Source organism: Myotis yumanensis, unplaced genomic scaffold (assembly GCF_028538775.1).
Source record: "Myotis yumanensis isolate MYYU_CA2020_CCGP unplaced genomic scaffold, mMyoYum1.0.hap1 SCAF_3, whole genome shotgun sequence".
Taxonomy (NCBI): Eukaryota; Metazoa; Chordata; class Mammalia; order Chiroptera; family Vespertilionidae; genus Myotis; species Myotis yumanensis.
In genome coordinates, this window is record NW_027223754.1 from 15,494,747 (window position 1) to 15,513,848 (window position 19,102).

Here is a 19,102-nt window from a genome sequence, read left to right on the forward strand (position 1 = left end):
AACTCTGGAGCGGAGCCTCCTTCTCTCACGTGTTTCAGTAAATGGAGAATTTCAGTTTCCCTGAAGAAGCCTACGGAAGATACTTCAGAGCGATAGGGAGAGAAAGAGTCCCACAGTATAAAATCATGGGCACCAGGGGAGAGCGACAGCTTGGCAGCACTTCTTGGAAAAATGGATTCCAAATAGCCAATCCCAAGCAGGGCGCTGCTTGTGGGCTTGTTTGTTGCCCACAAGCCTGAGCAACAGCGCTCAGAAATGGACATAAGGCACGAGGCTGGGCAGCCGCTGGTCCTGAGTGCGGGACTCAGAGCCGGGGCCGAGGCCTCGAGCAGGTGGAAAAGGTTCGGAAGAGCCTTCTGTCCCGCCCAGCGGGTCACAGACACTCGGACTCACCTGGACTTGGGAGGTGGCGGAGGAGGTGAGAAGGCCTCAATCCCATGTCTGTCCTTGGGGAACTCAAAGGCAAAAGAGGCCGATTTGCTCATCCCGGTCCCCGCTTTGTCGTTCTGCCCCGAGGCGCGGTCAGTGGGGCAGAGATGGTGCCAGGTAGAGGAGCTGGAGGGGTCCGCGGTGCCCTTCGCCATCGTCTCTCCTCCCCAGCTTTGACTCAGCAGGTTCTGCTCCACCTCCTCCTCTTCCTCTATCCGGCACTGACGGCTCCAGGCCCCAGTCTGGTACCGGGGCCGCCTCTGGTCCGCGGCCGAGGCAGTGGTGGCAGGTGGGGGACACTTGGCAGAGTCGTGGTTGGCGACGCCGTTGGCCTGGCAGGAAGAAGCGGGGTCGGCAGGGCACCGGGACGAAGGCTGGGGCCCGGTGCTGCCACCCGAGCTCCCTTCGCTGAGGTCGGACAGTGGGGAGGGGGAGGGGGACACCGGGGACCCTCCGGGGCTCCCCTTGGACAGCTTGGGAGGAATGGCAGGCCTCCCCTTGGGGACGTTCTGGCTCGCAGCATGATGGTGGCCTTCCCTGGAGCCCTTCCCCTGCCCAGCTGACGTCTCCTGGTTGCCTGCTTTGGAGTCCTGGCTCACAGACGGGCGTAGCCACTGCACGCCCACCGCAGAGTCCGGGCTGCTCAGGTAGATGGTCCGGTGGTCCTCCTTCGGGGAGGCCGCCATGATGGTGATGGTGGCTGACACCTTGGGGCCCACATCGGGGCCTTCCCTGTCCCGGCTACCGCCAGATGCCGTTTTCTGAGTCCAGGTGCTAACCATCCTGCCCTGGCCGTGGCCCTGGCTGTGGCCAGCTGCAGGCTGCTCCGCCTTGCCCTGTGGCCTAGAGGGCACCGGGACAGCCTTCTTCCTCTTGGTGCTCTCAGCATAGATGGGTTCGGGCTGCACAGCCTCCCTGGGGTGGGTGGGGGGCTGGGACTCCCCAGTTGGCCCAAGGCACCTGTTAGAGGCCACCGCGTGGCAGCCGGAGTCCTGCTGCTTTCCCGGCACAGGCTCCTTCACGAGGGAGCAGTAATCGCTCTCGAGATGGGGGGGGAAGGGGCTGCTGGCGCCGCTGCTGGCACTGCCGCAGGACAGGCCGTCTGAGGAGCTGGCCGCCTCTGAGGGAAGGGACAGCTTCCTGGGGCCCGGGTGGGGCGGGGTCTGTGCAGGGCCCTGGCCACAGCACTCCCTCGGGAAGCCGAGCACCTGCTTCACATCCTCAGCCGGCCCCCCACACATTCCCTGCTCCCAGCACGTGGGGGAGCGGTCCGCTCTGCCGGGTCTGTGTCGGGGCCCCTCGCCCTGGGAGGTGTCCTTGGCAGTGGGGCTCCTGGGACAACAGTCCAGGATGGAGCAATATTCTCCCCCTTCGCTGTCCCCGGAGGGTGAGCACCTCTGATCGCTGTCATCCTCAGAGGGCAGGGACTCCCGCGGGGGCTGTGGAGAGGGGTGGGTCCCAGGGTCCTTGGCATAGCCAGGTGTCGTCCTGCTGCCCAAGCCAGCGAGCTTCTGGTGGCGGCTCTCCTGGGCGGAGGTTGGCTCTTGGTGGGGAAACGTGGGTTTTCCTTCTCGCCCAGCCTTCTCTTCGGGGAAACTCAGCGGGTGGAAGGCGGTGGTCCGCTCCCCCCGGGCCCCTGGGCTGTGCAGGCCGACCATGGCGTACACCGGCGAGCAGCGAGGGTGGCCATCTGTGGGGGCAGCCGGGACAGCAGGCTTCTGGACGCCTCGGAAGCTGCCCAGGCAGACCATCGGCGCGTCTTCCTGCTTCGGGAAGGGCAGCTTGCTGGGGGCCCATCTCCAGATGTCCTACACAGCCCCAAGGTGAAAACAGACATTAGACCTCACCAGAGAGAAAGGGAGAGAAACCGTGAGAGGGACGTGCCACGACCTTGCAGGGCAGAGGCTGGGCAGCACGCCTACCTCCCAATCTGCCCGCAGCCCCCCATCGTTGCTGGGGCCCCATGCAGCCACTGGTCTTCCCAGACACTGAGCTGCCCCGCCCACTTTGGTCTGTCATTCTTTGGGCTTAGGTTTGTGAATCAGGGGGAAAATATCACTCGAAAAAAGAACATTTTGCCTTTCCCCTAGAAACTGCCGGATGAGGTTAGTTCTCCTATGGGCTTTGAAAATAGAGTTTTGGATTTTGTTTAATTTTTTGTGTTTGTTAGTCTTTTGATAACCATGCCATGTGACATTCCTAAAGAAGCCAAAGTTATAAGGCTTTTTAAAACACCTTGGGTGAGTGGCAGGGGCAGGGGCATGAGGATGCTTTCTGGGATGAATCGTGTCCAAGAGCTGCCAGTTATAGGCAGTGACCTCAGCCGGGGCCTGCCCAGGTGGCTGGAGTACTTGAACTAGGAAGGTGAACTGGTCATTCTCATCACTGAAGTCACTGTCCCCTCCTCCTCTACTTCTAAAGTTCCCCGGACCCCCACTTTTAGCATCAGCTTCAGAGTAGGCCCTGCATTCCAGCTCTTTTCCAAGATGATTCTGAACAGAAAGCGTCCCTGGCTTATGTCTGTGAAGGGTGACCTGGTGAATGGACATGACCAGCTTGCCAAAAATGGAGCAGCCCTGTGGGGACAGGGAGCTCGGTGCCACCAGAGGAGATGCCTTTACACAACTGAACCTCCCTCCCCGGGCTTACCTCTGACCTCTGACTTCCCAGAAGCCCCCACACCCTTCCCGGTCCCCTCAGTAGGATGTTTTGGGAAAACTAAAACAGGCAAAGAGGTCACAGAGTTCGCAAGCAGTTCTTAAGACACGTCCCAGACGTCCAGCTCCGTAGACATGTCTGGAGCAGGCTGTCCTGTCCATGCCCTCTAAATAATTATGCCTTTGCAAGCACTCACTGTGGAATGAGCAGAACGGTCTACTCTCTAGGGATGGAACTGTTTTACTTAGTGACCCTAAGTCAAAGCTGGTAAAAATGCAAGCTTCACAACTGGAAATATGAACATTGGCTGGGGATGGGATATTAAGGAACTAGAGGCCCAGTGCACGAAATTTGTGCAAGGCGGGGGTGGAGGGGAACCCTCAGCCCAGTCTGCACCCTCTCCAATCCAGAACCCCTGCCTACCTGATTGCCCCTAACGGCCTCTGCCTGCCAGCCTGATCCCCCTAACTGCTCTCCTCTGCTGGCCTGATCCCCCTAACGTCCCTAACTGCTCTCCCCTGCCAGCCTGATCCCCCTAACTGCCCTAACTGCTCTCCCTGCTGGCCTGATCGCCCCTAACCACCTCTGCCTCGGTCCCCACCACCGTGGCTTTGTCAGGAAGGATGTCCAGAAGGATGTCTGGTCTAATTAGCATATTACCCTTTTATTAGTATAGATTACTGCTAATATTTTTAAGTGTGATAATGGTATTGTGGTTATAGTTTTTAAAAGATTTCATTTTTTTAAAAAGATGTACCAAAGTGAGGTGATGACTAGGTTTACTTTAAAATCATGGGAAGGGAAGGTGAGGGGTAGAGATGCAGCAAGATGGGTCATAAGTTGATGACTGTTGATACATGCTACATCATGGTGGATGCATGGAATTCATCAGGCAATATTCTCCTTGTGTACACATTTAAAATGATCAATTAAGCCCTAGCTGGTTTGGCTCAGTGGATAGAGCATCGGCCTGCAGACTGAAGGGTCCCAGGTTCAATTCCGGCCAAAGGCACATGCCTGGGTTGCGGGCTCGATCCCCAGTAGGGGCGTGCAGGAGGCAGCCAATCAATGGTTCTCTCTCATCATTGATGTTTCTATCTCTCTCTCCCTCTCCCTTTCTCTCTGAAGTCAATAAAGAAATATATTTTTAAAAAAAGAAAGAAAGAGAGAAAGAGAGAAAGAGAGAAAGAAAGAAAGAAAGAAAGAAAGAAAGAAAGAAAGAAAGAGAGAGAGAGAGAAAGAAAGAAAGAAAGAAAGAAAGAAAGAAAGAAAGAAAGAAAGAAAGAAAGAGATGGGAAGGAGGGCAGCAGTCCGGAAGGAGCGGTCTCGGGATAAGCTGACGGGCAGTCATCCTGCAGGAGTCTTGCTCTAATAGCCCTTCCTGGCTGCCAGCCAGTCAGCAAGCGTTACCACAGGAGCAGGCCCTGTAAAAATGCCACAGGGGTGAGTCAGGCTCACCTGCGAGGCGTTGGGGCTCATGTTCGCCTCTGTACACACATCGGAGGCATCGGAGCTCAGCATGGTGGGCTTCACGGCGATGGTGGGCTTGGAGTAGGGTGAGCTGTTCACACCCTCATCTTCCAGGCGGCAGTGCTCAGGCCTGGGGGGCAGGCGAGGAGGAGGCAGGCCGCCTGCTCTGGGCTGGGGACAGGTGGGCGACAGCTGATGGTCGCCCCGCAGGCAGAAGCAGTTCTTGCAAGACCCGGGCTTCCAGATGTGCTCCACAAAGTCACTGCACGCAGACATCTTCAGGCTCTCGGGGTTCAGTCAGATGGCCTGGTGTATCTTGGGCGGACAGTGCGCGGCTGGCTCATCCTGCACCCGGCTCTCTGGCGTGGTCTTGTGGGCGGCAGACGTGGGTCGCAGAGCGACTTCCTGGAAAGGAAGAACATGGGTCTGATCAAAGACCTCCCCGCAGAGGACAGGCGCATTTCCACTGAGGGTCTGACTCTTTGGGGAGAAGAGGGGGAGGAAGGAGAAAAGGGGGAGAAAAAAGCTGACCATTAGTATTCCATTTATTCCCAGGCCCTTGCCCGTTTCTCATAAGGTTCTTAGTCACTCTCTCGTGACGTGGCCATATCAGAAGCTGTAAAAACTAAGCTCTGTAAAAACTTGACTCTGTTACGTGAGTAGAGAGCATAGTGACGTTTCAGTCCCTGACAATCCTGAGCACCTGGAGGTTGGGGGCAGTCAAACCGAAGAAATCCCATGGAGGAGAAGCCCGTTAGCTCATCCAGGCATCCCTGCCACTAGGGGTCCAGAGCAAATAAGAACTAAGAAGCAGCACAGCAAATAAAACCGGTGGCTTCCGGGGGATAGCCACAATTTTTAACCAACTATGTGAGTGGGGAGGCAAGTCTGGGCCCCGAGATCAGGCTCTCCTCCTTACTTGAGACCAGGCAGAGATGGACGGGGTGAGAAGGGGGAGAGCTGTGATGCCTGCCTGCCCCCTCCGCCCCCCCGCCCCCCCCCCCCCCCCACACACACAGGGGACCCTTGTCAGGAGGTCTGGCATCCTGGGAATTTACAGTACCTCCCTCCCCCTGCTTCATATACATCATTCAACCCGGCGCTCAGTGAGGTCAGCCAGGCTGAAGCTGCAGGCCAAGCGGAGAACAGACAGAAATGCATAAGCACCTGTGGGCTGGGGGTGGCAGGACAGAGTCCAAGAGAGGGAGGGGAGGATCACACAGTAATTTCCCCAGTGATAACCCTGGAGGTAGGGCAGCCAGCGGGCTGGGTTAGTGGCCTCTGAGAGTAAAACTGAAAGCAGAGAGTTTGCATCACAGAAACGAATAAATTCACCATTGAGGAGGAGCTCAAAGGGCTGCAGATAGTAACCCATTAACCTGAGTAAAACCCTGTCAGGTAGCTTTATGCCCTTCATATAGACGGGAAAACAATGGCAACCACATGAACTAAGACCTGTTCCTAGACCAGCCGTGGGCAAACTACGGCCCGCGGGCCGGACCCGGCCCGTTTGAAATGAATAAAACTAAAAAAAAAAAAAAAAGACCGTACCCTTTTATGTAATGATGTTTACTTTGAATTTATATTAGTTCACACAAACACTCCATCCATGCTTTTGTTCTGGCCCTCTGGTCCAGTTTAAGAACCCATTGTGGCCCTCGAGTCAAAAAGTTTGCCCACCCCTGTCCTAGACACATAGTTTGGTGGTTCTGGAAAGAGAAGAACTTTACTGGCAGAGCCTCAAAGCCATGTCCTTGGTCAGACGGGTGATGTTCAACCGGCGTTACCACAGGAGTTTTTAAAACATGAAAATACCTGCCTGTTTAGTCAGGGGCACTGTCCTCTTTTCCCTTAGATTGTCAGATAAAAAAAATGACAGCAGCCAATACAACAAAAGCCATCCGGTGTGAATGAGTCAAAATTATAGCTGCTTTTTTTTTTCCAGATCAGCAAATAACATATTTCTTGGTGTGCCACAGAATTTTAGTAATTAGTAATTTCAATGGTTGAAATGGCTGGGTTAGACTGAAAGCTCCCTTTCCCTCATTTAAAGACAATGACCTCCTCATAAGGAAGGTTCAAATAATGGTTGAGTCTAAAGTGAACAGATTTCCATCCAATAGGAAGGGGTTTGCCCTAAGGTTTGTTCTTCACTTTCTTCCCGTGAGAATCTGCTTTGAGGCTGATGCTCTCTTAACTATCAACAGGACTAACCAGGTGGAATGAGCCAGGTGTCCCAAAGATCATTCCAGAATCTTTGTGGGAAGCGCTATCTTTCTGATCTCCCACACTCACCGGCAGGAGTGTTTATTCAACAAGGGCTGACGCTCAGTCTGCCTCCTTCTCCTCCAAAGTTCACCTGGAAGCCCACTGCACCTTTCAGCTAAAGGAACACTCTGGAATAAAAGACAAATGTTGGTCTTGGAGCACCGGCTGTCACGCATCCCTCCCTCTCAGATGACTGCAGGCTGGGCTCCTCTCGCTGAGTGCGCCCAAGCGGCAGGCTCATCCCTTGCCAGCTTGCCCAGAAGAGGTCACTAAGCTTCAACAAGCAGAGGAGGACGGCAAGGATTTTTCTTTCTCCTACAATCTCGGCTGCTAATTTCTAAAAGGTGGCGGGGGGGGGGGGGGGGGGGGGGCGGGGGGGGGGAGTGGAGGAAGCATTTTGGTGTTTAGCAAGTTCGGAGACAGGGAACAGGTCGTTTCCTGGGAGCTGTTGAAGGCTACCCTCCCGGCCACAGCAAAGGCAGCCCCCTCCCCCCCAAACTGAACCCCTGGCAGAAGCTCCGGAGTCCCTGGGAGGGCTGGAGGAAGAGAGCTTGGAAACCAGTTCCAAGCCCCCCCACCCCCGCCCCCCGCCATGAGGCTGGGCTCCCTAAGGGGTTGGGCATCCAACTACTTCCCAGGAGCTACCACAGAGCCACAGAGAAGCAGTTTCTGAAACGGGCACCTGAGAGCACAAACTTGTCTTGGTTGCCTGGTGCGGAGGTCCCCGGATCACCAACACCAGGGGAGCTTCCTGCAGGCCCCCCAGTTTAGGGCACTCTGTCCACACCCACCCGAGGCTCTGCAATTCTCTGACAAAGGCACAACTTTCACCAACAGGACTGACTGCTCAGAGATGCAAAGGTCAACAAAGCCCTGGGCTCCTCACCATCTCGGACACGCTGCATCCTCTCAAAACTGGTTTCTCAGTCACGGCAAACAATTTACCACCCTGCCCAGCTGGAAAGGATTCTTTCCCGGTTCTGTCTGTCTAGAGAGGGCCTGCAAGGATCTCAGTTTGTTTTAAGTAAAAGATGGTGAAGAACTCAAGTGACACTCACAAATCGGGAGCCGCGCCTCGCCCACCAGCTCGCTCTCCACAGCCTGGGAATGGCAATGGCACCTTCCCAGCCCACATTCCTTACCTCTGAGGGAAGGCAGCCCCCAGAATTATGCAAATTCCCCCATTTCTGTGGGAGGCAGCAGTGTGAGACTAGAAAGAGATTTCAGCATGCTTTCTGATCCAAGTCATGATAAAATATCTTTGCCTCTGCAAACCTGTGCACTAGACCTGAGGCTACTATTTGAAGACTGGAGCTGTCAGATACATGCCCACCTCCTTTCCAAAAGACTACGAAGAATGCTGGCCAGATCCAGGTCCATAAACTTAAATATTTTGGCTCAAATTATTGCCCCTCAGACTTGCATCAAAAGTTGTTTATGCCTTACCTTGAAATGACAGATTACCAGAAAACACTCATCTAAAAAAATGTGCATATATTACAATTAAATTAATGCAGCAATGGAAAAGAAAAATATGTATGAAAGGGTCTGGATTTCAAGAATCCACTGGCAAGGGTTGCCGGGGCAGAGAGGAGAGAGTGACAACCTTCACACACACACACACGGTAAGTTATGAAAGCCACCTAACTTTATTTTATTTTTTCCTTCTCCAATGCTATGCAATCTAATCTCAGCAGTAGGAATGCGTTCTGGGTTAGACCCACTACAGTTTAACCAGTAAGAAGGATCCCGAGTTGCACAAGACCCCCAGATAAGAAAATAACTGTAGAATTCTCCAGGGCTTCGTGTCCAAATTCAGTTTCAGAAAGGGAAGGGGCTGCTACCATCATCAGTTCAGGCTGCGATCAATAAGGTCTCCGGAACCTGACTCTGGACCTGACTTATTGCAAAACTCCTCGCCGCGAGATCTCCGGGCCCGGCTCTCCTATGGGCTCTGCGCAGCTATGTGCTTGCTGGCTAGGCTCTCTCTACCTGAGAGAAATACACAGTTCCCCGGTTAGCCGGCCCTGCCTCCATTCCCATTCGCAGGACCTGAAAGTGTGTGTGGTGTGTGGTGTGTCCTGGCTGGGGAAGGGGCAGCAGAGGCAGGCTGAAGAACGTGCCCAGGGCATGCCTTTCAGAGGCTCAGCCATAGCTCAGGGAAGAGGCATCATTCAGTCCCTCTGCACACCCCATGTAACCCGGAGCCGCTAAGGGGCAGCTACGACCCTGGGGCCCCAAGCCATCACCACCGGGCTGCTGGTCCGGGCGGCCGGGTGGCCCCTCGCTCCCCACTCCCTTGACTACACTGCCGGGGAGGAAAGGCGGTCTCCACACCAGCGTTCCCAAAGCTCTTCGGTCTGGCCCCAAACCGAGCAGCGGGACCAGCAGAAGAGTCCGTTCCCCTCCCGGAACTCCAAGGAAAGTTTCCCCGTTTTCCTGAAGGCAAGGATCAAATGAATCGAAAACACCCCTCCGGCTCCCATGCGCTCCGGGCTCGGCGCCTCCACCGCGGGCACCACCGGAGCGCACGCGGTCCGCCGCTCCATCCTCCCCCAGCGGCCGCCTGTCACCCCAGCGGACGCCGGAGAGGGGTCGCCCGCCCGCGATCCCGGCGCTCCCCGAAAGCTCCCTCTGCGGCCACGTCTGCCAGACAAAAAGAGGCCGAGTTTGGAGAAGGCGTCGCAGGCTCACCTCGGGGCCGCGCTCCCCCGGCCTGGCCGCCGGTCGCCGAGCCGCCAGCCGCCCGGCCGAGCGCCGCGGAGCATTGTTCGGAGAGAGCGCGCGCGGTGCGTGCCCGGCCGCGGGCGGGTGTCGTCTGCCGAGCCCGGCGGCGGGGGTGGCAGCTGCGAGCCGGCTCCGCCCCCCCCTCCCCCGCCTCCGGTGACGCCCCCGCGCCGGGCTGCAGCCGCGCCTCCGGGCTCCCGCCGCTGGGAGTCCTCAGGCCCGCACGCCGCCAGCTCCCTCCCGGCGGTCTCGGGCTTGGCAGCGCGATTCCTTCCAACTCTCCACGCCTGGCCCCTCCTCCCGGCCCCTCCTCCCGCGCCCGACCGCCGGGCTCCGCCCCAGCCCGAGACTGGGCGCCTTCTGACCCCGCGCCAAGCCTCCGTTTGTACCCCTCCCCACCGACAGCTCTGCGCGGCTCCGCAGGGCCGAGTGTCGGCGTTTGCAGCCTTCCACGAGGTATGCATAGGTGCCCCTCTATCCAGTCTGCTCTGGGGGGTGGGGAGGACGGGGAGGGTACAGCACCAGCTCTGGAGTGGGGGGGAACCAGAAAACGAGAGGTCGCGAGGAGCAGGAAGAGGTCAGGACCCCAGACGGGATCCCCAAGCTGCGTGAGCACCGTGATCGTCAATTACCGTTTCCTTGGGAGGAGGGTGGCGCCAGACGGAGCCAGGCTGGGAATCCCGACGGCAGGTTCCTGGTCCTGCTCAGACCCTGGACTGATTCGCGGCCTCAGGCAACTTGCTTAGTCTCTGCATTTGACTTTTCTCGACATGGAATGCAAGGGTTGGACTGAAGATAGCTGATCCTCCAGGACGCCGGGACTGTCGGGCCTTTCGCAGGCCAATATTGCACCTGTGTTTACACCATCACCCGCAAGTGACTCATTTGCTGAGACAGAACGGATTCAAGACAGTCCTCAGGCTAAACGTCTTCTCGCCTTCCACCGAGCTTAGGCAGCCTTAGGCCCAGGCAGTCCCTTCCCTTCCCTTTGCTGCCTACGACAGGATCACACCTTGACCTGGGTGTGCCCCAGGCCGCCAGCGGTGGCTCAAACCTTTCTCCTGCCTGGGTTGGAGGAATGTGGTGAGATGAAACAGGAAGAAGACCCGGAAAAACACCTGCGGCCTCCTCTCTGCTCCAGGCCTCCTGGGGAGACGGTGCATTGTAATTCCAATTAGGGTCCCCACCGGGCTGAGAAAGGAAGGCTGGTTCCTGCGCCTCCCTGTGATCTGGCTTGACCTAGCTGTACTCCGAGGGAGAGAGAGGGAGAAGACAGGTGTTTTAGGTTTGGCTTCTGTGAAAAAGGAAACACGTGGAAGGGACAGGGAGGATACTTCCTCGTGCTCCAATGTCTCGGGTTTCTCCTGAGTATGAATAGAATTTGGGGGAAAGCGTAGGGATGGAGTGGAACTAACATTCCTTAAGTACCTACCTGGTGCCAAGCAACCCCATATGAGGGACATCATCCCCATTTTATAGACATAAACAGATGCAAAGCCCGCAGCTGGAAAGGATGAGGTTGGAACCCAGAGCTACCACGGATGGGCGGTTCCACTCTGCCACAATGCCCTCTCAGAGTCCTGAGGGTCCAGCCCAATTATCCTTTCTTTCCAAAGCGAGGGAAAACCATCTGACCAAACAGGAAAGAAAAAGTGGTTGGGCTCCATCAGCGTCCAGCAAAGCTGAAGGGTCCAGCCCATTCATCGACCAACACCCAGGAGGCAGGTGGGTACAAAGTGGTCTGTGCTGGAGACATACATGACATCAGCAGGTGCATGCAATTCAGTTACAATGTGAGAGGGCAAATCCGAATGTTTGAGACGTTCTGGGTGCCCATGCTTCAGGCTAGGTTCTCCCTCTGTGAGGCCCCAGTGGGGATGCCCACCTGACAGGAATGATTACATGGGAAGCACTCGCCTTCCTTCCCACTTTATTTTCTTCCCTTCACCTAATTTATTCTTAATACAAGAACAGGCTAAAGAACGCAGATATAAGAAGCAAGGGTTCGCTAGTGTGACAAGATTGGTGGTTCCATGGCAAGGAACAGCACTTGAAGGGTTAATTCGGTCTTTCTGCAAAATAAACTGTTCTCAAGTGTTTTGCTGGGCTCACACAAAATAAATGCGTTAAACTGTAGTTGCTGACATATAATGTGCATCCTTTTTATGCCAGCAACGTGGCCTTAGGATGGTTTCATCTTGCCTAATGAAAAGAAATTTTTAAAAAAGCACTTCAAAAGGCTCCCTTAGACCCACATGAAATGCCCATTTTCTTAGGCAGTGCTCCGCCAGTGACCGTTGAGTATGTTATCTCCTCAGTGAAGCTATGGGAAGCTCATGCATTTTAATAAACAAGCCTCGCTTGAACTTCCCAACTGCATCCTGCAATGCAGTGCGATTTGTGTATCCACAGCATCCTGCTTCTACCTGCTTATCAGTTCATTTTTCAGGACACTTTTCACTGCAGGGCTTGGGTTCCCTGATACAGATCAGATCTTGAAGAAGAGTGATTCCCTTCAGGGTTTTAGTCCATGAGCACCATACTGTACACAAGATCAGTTAAATTGCAGGAAATAAGGACACAGGCTGGGACAGGTAGGGCTTGGGGGTGGGGAAGGTAACAAGGGCAGAATGGGGAAGTGCATAGCATTATGTTAGGCACACGCGGCTTAACAACCACATTTCAGTCATTGACTTGATCGACCACCTATATGGGTGTGGTCCCATCCTACATAATAAAAGGCTAATATGCAAATTGCCCCCTCAACCTGGAGTTCGGCCAATCGCCTGCAGCCCTCCCACCCCCTGCTGGCTCTGCCCCCCCACCCCCCACCACCCCCATCCAGGTTGGCTCTAATCAGGGCAGGCTGGCCAGACCCCACTCGTGCACGAATTTGTGCACTGGGCCTCTAGTAATATTATAATGAAGCTAAAAAATTCTTATAGCCTAGTGACGCTGTAGCCATCATAACGTTGTAGGGCAACGCATTACCATGTGTTTGTGGTGCTGCTGACATAAACTTACTGCATTGCCAGTCGCCTAAAAGTATAGCACAATTATGTACACGCTACTGGATAATGATGATAAATGACTTTATTACTGATTTATGTATTTGCTATACTATTTATTGTTATTTTAGAGTGTAGTCTTTCTACTCTAAAAAATGTTTGCTGTAAAACAGTATGTCATATTATGCCTCATAGACCTGGTATTTCCCAATGGGCTCTTGATTGCATCATTTTCTCTTGCATTTGATTTAATCTCGTGTTGTTTTGTACAGTAACCTGCCGTACAGGCTTGTAGCTTAGGACCAGTGAGCTACACCACATAGACTGAGTGTGTAGGCTGTAGCATCTAGGTTTGTGTAAGCGCACTCTGGGGTGTTCACACAATGATGAAATCACCCAACAACACATTTCTCAGACTCTATCAACATTGTTAAGTGGCTCATGACTATACTGAGAAAATGCTAGTTAGGGTATTTGAGATGTTAGACAGCGTGAAGATTGGACCAAGGTGATCCCATGCATGACATGTCCCCAGTCAGAGCACAGACCTCAAAAACCAGAGAAAGGCCTCTCACCTGAAAGTGAGAAAGGTGGTCAATTTTAGTCAGAAAACATGTATGGAGTGTCTTCTACATATGAAGCACTGGATGAGGTCCTACAGGGAGAAAAAGAAACATGAGTAAGAGTCCAAATATAAGGCCTGTGAGAGGGAGTTAAAAGACAGAAACACAAACCTGGCTTCATGAAGGAAGAGAACTTGAAACACGAGGATTTTGATTTGGACAATGGGGACTTTCCAGACTGAGAGAATGGTATCTACCAAGGAATGGACGTGGGAGGGGCGGAGACTTTCTCAGAGATCGGCTAACCAGTCTGGCTGGAGCGTGGTTGTTGGCGACAAGGCTGGGAGTATATTGTGACACTGGACAGAAAAGGCTTGGTTTCCAAGTGAGCCAACAGCAGGGCACTGACATTTCTGAGCAGCTCCATCGAGATCTTCTATCTCAGATGGATTAGGAAGTGGGAGGGGAGATTGGCTTCGAGTTTCTATCTCTGGTCCAGATGGGAAGTGAAGCGCCTTGATAAGGAGGTGGCAGGGGGAATGGAAGGATAGATGTTGGATGGGTGATTTTGAAAGACACAAAGGGGGAGTTATGGGCATTGGTTACGTACTGATTCATTATGAGCAATAAGATATTCATTAATCATAGTTACATTAGGGAGCACTTACTCTGTCTCAGGCCCTGTGTGCTGAATGCTTTCTCTCATTTAAACCTCCCAGAAACTCTGAGGTAGGTGCTATTACTGAAGGAGAGAAAGGAATAGAAGGTGACCAATAGAACTGTACCCTCAGAGATTGGCAGTATTAATGATGGTATCATCAGCGCAAACAGGGAGGTCAGAGGATTTAATGTGTGGTCTCCCGAGTCTGAAGTGTATGGTAGCCATCCGGTGAATGAAGTGATCCTGCCAGAGGTGGTGTCCAGAGCTATAGGAAAAACGAAAGAGGTCGGAGGAGTATGGTGAAGAAGGAGCAAAGATGAGTTGAAGAGATGAAAAATTGGGGACACAGGAATCTAGAGGAAGCCCTGAAGAAAAGAAATGTGGACCCTCTCTTCTGGACTTTTAAAATCCAGAGCAGTAGGAAGAGAAGTGTCTTGGCAAGATAACCAGGGAGGAGGTGTTGTCAAGGGAAGTCCAGGCTTCAGTTAATTGTGTGAGGTGGGGAGTGTTTGAGACCAGCTTGAGCTCTTAGTGACTTTGTTTATATCAGTGGGGCGGAGGGAGGGGGAGAGCGTGCCAAAGGACTCCATGAAAGAACTAAATTAGAGGGAGGGCAAATGGGATGAAAAGGTGGGCTTGATAAGGATGCAAGTGGGACAAGGAGCATTTAACAAGGGGAGGAGGGTGACTCCAGGTGAGAGAGTTGGCACACCTGGAAGCCATGGACATGTCCTGGACCTGCATTGGTGGCATTTGGGGTCCGAAAACCACCCTGGAGGGATTGGGAGGGGAGGAAGGAAAATGTCTTTAAAAATATTGCTGTGAGGAGCCCTTCTGGCTTCCTTCTAGATCAGCGGTTCTCAACTTGTGGGTCGCGACCCCTTTGGTGGTGGAACAACCCTTTCACAGGGGTCGCCTAAGACCATCCTGCATATCAGATATTTACATTATGATTCACAACAGTAGCAACATTACAGTTATGAAGTAGCAACGAAAATAATTTTATGGTTGGGTCACAACATGAGGAACTGTATTTAAAGGGCCAGAAGGTTGAGAACCACTGTTCTAGATGATCTCAGCAAGCCAGTTAGAGGTTGGTCTAGCAAGCATACACAGCCCCCACGCCCCTCCACCCCTTTCCTCCCAGTGATAATCAGCTTTCAGTTGCCAACCCAAATTTATCTTTTTCTTCTCTGAGGTGTGGAAATTCAAGCAATCTTATCGGTTAATCCCTGTCCTGTGTCCCAACCTTTTGTTAAAACCATTTTCAACATCCCATTCTCCCTGACTTTAGTCCTAGGCAGTTCTCCACAGGAGGAAATATTCTAAATAATTTAAAGTAGCACATTCCAAGCACCAAATAGATTTCCTTCCTAAACTGGACACTTTTATTTAAATAACTGCAGGATATCTGGATGTCAAACCACATGGGACTCAGGGCCAAAGGTTCAAGATGGTTATGATCTGTCTTTGGGATCAAGTGTCATAGAGCTCCGATGTGAGGTGTTGCAGAAGGAACACAGTTTTCTCCCCCTTTATAATATAATTACAGTTAGATGTGTATTCATGACAGTTACTTTATTGCAAACCTCATTTCCCCCCAAAATGTTATTGTTATGGGTTGAATTGTGTTCCTCCACCTCCCCAAAAAAGATATATTGAAGTCCTAACCCTCAATACCTCATCTACTAGCCAAGGAACACCAAGGATTGCCAGAATACACCAGGTGCAAGGAGACACAAAGAAGGATTCTTCCCTTGAGCTGTCAAAAAGAGCCTGGCCCTCGCCACACCTTGATTTTGGATGTCTAGGCCTCCAGAACTGTGAGACATACATTTCTGTTGTTTTAAGCCACCCAATTTTTGTTACGGCGGCTGAAATAGAATTAGGAAACGGATGTAGTTCCTAAAATAAAAATGTTCCAATGAGGAATATATTGCTTCTGGGCAGAAAATAAAGATTTTTCAAAAATCAGCTCAAGCTCTGGCTGGGTAGCTCAGCTGGTTAGAGCGTCCTCCTGATATGCCAAGGTTGCTGGTTCGATCTCAAGTAAGGACACATACAAGAAGCAACCAATGAATGCATAAATAAGTGAAACAAGAAATATCTCTCTCTCTCTCTCTCTCTCTCTCTCTCTCTCTCTCTCTCTCCCCCCCTCCCTCCCTCTCTCCCTCTCTGTTTCTAAAATCAATAAATAAAAAAATGTTAAAAATCAACTCAAAAGAGCATGACATACAGGAGACATGCTAATTAATGTCTACAGATGTAATGCCTGACAGTTCACTGTAAGAAGGGCAGTGTCCTTTCATTCAATGTGCCCTAGGAAGAGAATGCTCATTCTTTCATCTATACCTCCCTTTTCTCCAGTTTTTAAGGTCTACAGTTAGGGCTAAGTCTTCACTGAGCTGGAATGTGCACAGTTGAGAAATTCTTTACCTCCACATGCAGGTGGTGTGAACTAAGGCGTATCTCAAAGCCCGTTGGATCCCTCAAAGGGATCTTCCTGGGTCCACATGCATTTCCAGAGATAGCAGTAATGGACATTAGCGATCACCTAGGTCTAAACTTTCAGTGACAAATGGGGATGCCGAGGCCCCGAATGACCAATGTGACTTGTCCAAGGTCTCATAGGACATTTCATAACACAGTTCTTCTGAACTTGCAAGGTTGTTTGGTTTTAACGTGAGCTCAGCTGTGTGTTAAGGATGTGAAAATTAGAACTATTTGAGGAATTAACTCATAACTCCCACTGCTTGGCTTTCTGACTGAGCTGGGGTCAGAGTTGGGAAGAAGCAGAATATTTTACATTAGGAAGGGTCACAGGGAGAAAACAAACACATTGAAAGGTTTGTTTAGTTACCCTAAAGAAAATCCCCCGATGGTACAGCCACTTTGGAAAACAATTTGACAGTTTCTTCGGGAGTTTATCATAAAGTTGTCATAAGGCCCAGCGATTTTACCCCTAGATATCTACCTAAGAGAAATGAAAATATGTCCAGTCAATAACGTGTACACATATGTCCCTACAGCATTATTTATAATAAAGAGTGGAAATAACCCAAATGTCCATCAACTGGTGAGTGAATAAACAATGTGTAGACAGCCACATAATGGAATATTTTGTCAGTATTTTAAAAAGAATGAAAAACTGATAAGCTGATACATGTGAAAACATTCATGGATCTCAAAGACATTAAGCTAAGTGAAAGAAGCCAAACACAAAAGACTTCTTGATATGTTGATTCCATTTATATGAAACTAGAGGCTCGGTGCATGAAAATTCATGCACTGGAGGGGGGTTCCCTCAGCCTGGCCTGCCCCCTCTCACAGTCCAGGAGTCCTCAGGGGTGGGAGGCAACCCAGTCATCAGGGGAAGGCGACGCCCCATCACACCTCTGCCGCTGCCACTGCTGGCAGCGCAAGCCTCGGCCGGCCCTGGTTACCTGCACCTTGGGCCGACTCTGGGCAGCTGGGAGGCTGAGGGTACTGGGCGCCTCCATCTTGTGGCTGTGGCCACCGCCATCTTTGAGGGCATGGAAGGCAATTAGCATATTCCCTCCTTATTGACTGTGGGCACCACCATCTTTGAGAGCGTGGAAGGCAATTAGCATATTCCCTCCTTATTGACTGTGGGCACCACCATCTTTGCAACAGCATGAGGGTTAATTAGCATATTCTCTCTTTATTAGATAGGATATCCAGAAAAGGCAACTCTGTTAGAGAAAAAAAATAGATTAGTGATTGCCTAGGTATGAGGTGGGAAAGAGGTATGGGAACAAGGATTAACTATAAATAAGCATGAGGAATCTTGAGCTGATGGAAATGTTTTAAAATTGGATTGTGATGATTGAACAATTTGACAAATTTACTAAAACTATTGAATTGCACGCTTCAAATAGCTGAACTTTGTGGTATATAAATTATACCTCAATAAAGTTGTCTGTTAAAAAATAGAATATTGCTCTGGACAGGCAGCTCAGTTGGGTGGAGAACCATCCCATACGCCAAATGGTTGCAGGTTTGATCCCCCAGTCAGGGGGCATGTCAGAGGCAACCTATTGATGTTTCTCTCTCACATCAATGTTCCTCTCTCTCTTTTTCTCCCCCCTCTCCTCCCTCTTTTATTCCTTCCCTTTCCCTTCCTCCTGTCTCTTTAAAGTCAATAAACATAAAAAAAAAATAGAATATAATTCAGCCTTCAAAAGGAAAAAAATTCTAGCACATGCTACCACATGGATGAGCCTTGAGGACATTATGCTATAAATACTATATAATTCCATTTATATGAGGCACCTAAACTAGTCAAATTTATACAGCAGAAAGTAGAATGGTGGTTGCCAGGGCCTGGGGAGGAGGGAATGGCACATTACTGTTTAATGGGTAGAGATTCAGTTTGGAAAGATAAAGTTTTTGCGATGGATGGTGATGATGGTTGAATGACAATGTTAATGTGCTTAATGCCATGGAGCCATACCCTTAAAAAAAGTAAAAATGGTAAACTTTGTGTTATACATATTTCATCACAATTGAAGGAGAGAGAGAGAAAAACCACCTATGTTCCTGTAAGTGAAGTGCCTTCCTTGTGAAAGATGAACCAGGTCTGAGAAATCTCATGTTATCTTTAGGTCAATGCGCCTTAGTCATTCCCGAGGCCGTTTGTTATTAAACTCCTGTAGGGAATAGGTCAATCCATAATTCTATAAAATCACAGAAGCTCCAGGCCTATTGCTGCCTGATAAATCGTGGATGAAAAGCACCACAGTCCCATTATCCCATCACTTTCCCCTCGCCTTCTCCAGGGCAGCGGTGGTTCTGGTTTGACTAGGTCAGTAGGCTTCCTTGCCCTGACCTTTGTGTTGTCTTTGTTGACTCCTCCTGGAGCCTTCTGTGTAATGTTACCTCTGAGACCTAGTTATCATTTGCCAAAACCCAGCCATGTGAGTGTTGTTACTCGGGCCATAGCTTAGGGTTTGACTCACAAAGGTAAGCCAGTGTTCTAAATCAAGTCTTCCTGAGGATTGTTCAATGGGGGAGACCAGGTGTGTGTGTGTCTGTGTGTGTGTGTGTGTGTGTGTGTCCGTCCTAGTTATCAAAAGAGAACATGTCATTTGCCATCTGTTGTAAAGTTTTATAAACCTGTTGAAAACAAAGTGTTTCCTTTGCTTACTCACCCTTGAAGTGAGGTGGCCTTTTCTTCTCTTTTGCTACCTATATTCTTATGGTTCTCAAAGGAAATATACCATGAAAGGATCTTAAGACAGACTTTTGGACACTTAAAGCATTTTACTAATAACCAGCATCAGCCCTTCCCAGGAGTA

General features: G+C 51.2%; 1 protein-coding gene across 3 annotated transcripts in view; it reads right to left on the minus strand.

Annotated features, from left to right (window-relative positions):
- The window catches only part of PRAG1 (PEAK1 related, kinase-activating pseudokinase 1), a 50,672-nt gene extending 41,053 nt beyond the window's left edge, over nucleotides 1-9,619 (minus strand). Inside the window, exons 1-3 of one of the 3 annotated variants that reach the window (XM_070408316.1) lie at nucleotides 9,520-9,619; nucleotides 4,546-4,962; nucleotides 394-2,237 (exon numbers count right to left, since the gene is read on the minus strand). In XM_070408316.1, the coding sequence (XP_070264417.1) occupies nucleotides 394-2,237; nucleotides 4,546-4,833 (2,132 nt within the window). In that variant the 5' untranslated portion in view covers nucleotides 4,834-4,962; nucleotides 9,520-9,619. Of the gene's footprint in view, nucleotides 1-393; nucleotides 2,238-4,545; nucleotides 4,963-6,852; nucleotides 6,898-7,711; nucleotides 7,781-9,519 lie in introns of those variants that run through there. The other 2 variants (XM_070408318.1, XM_070408317.1) reach the window with 2 other exon arrangements.
- Nucleotides 9,620-19,102: the final 9,483 nt, after the last annotated feature.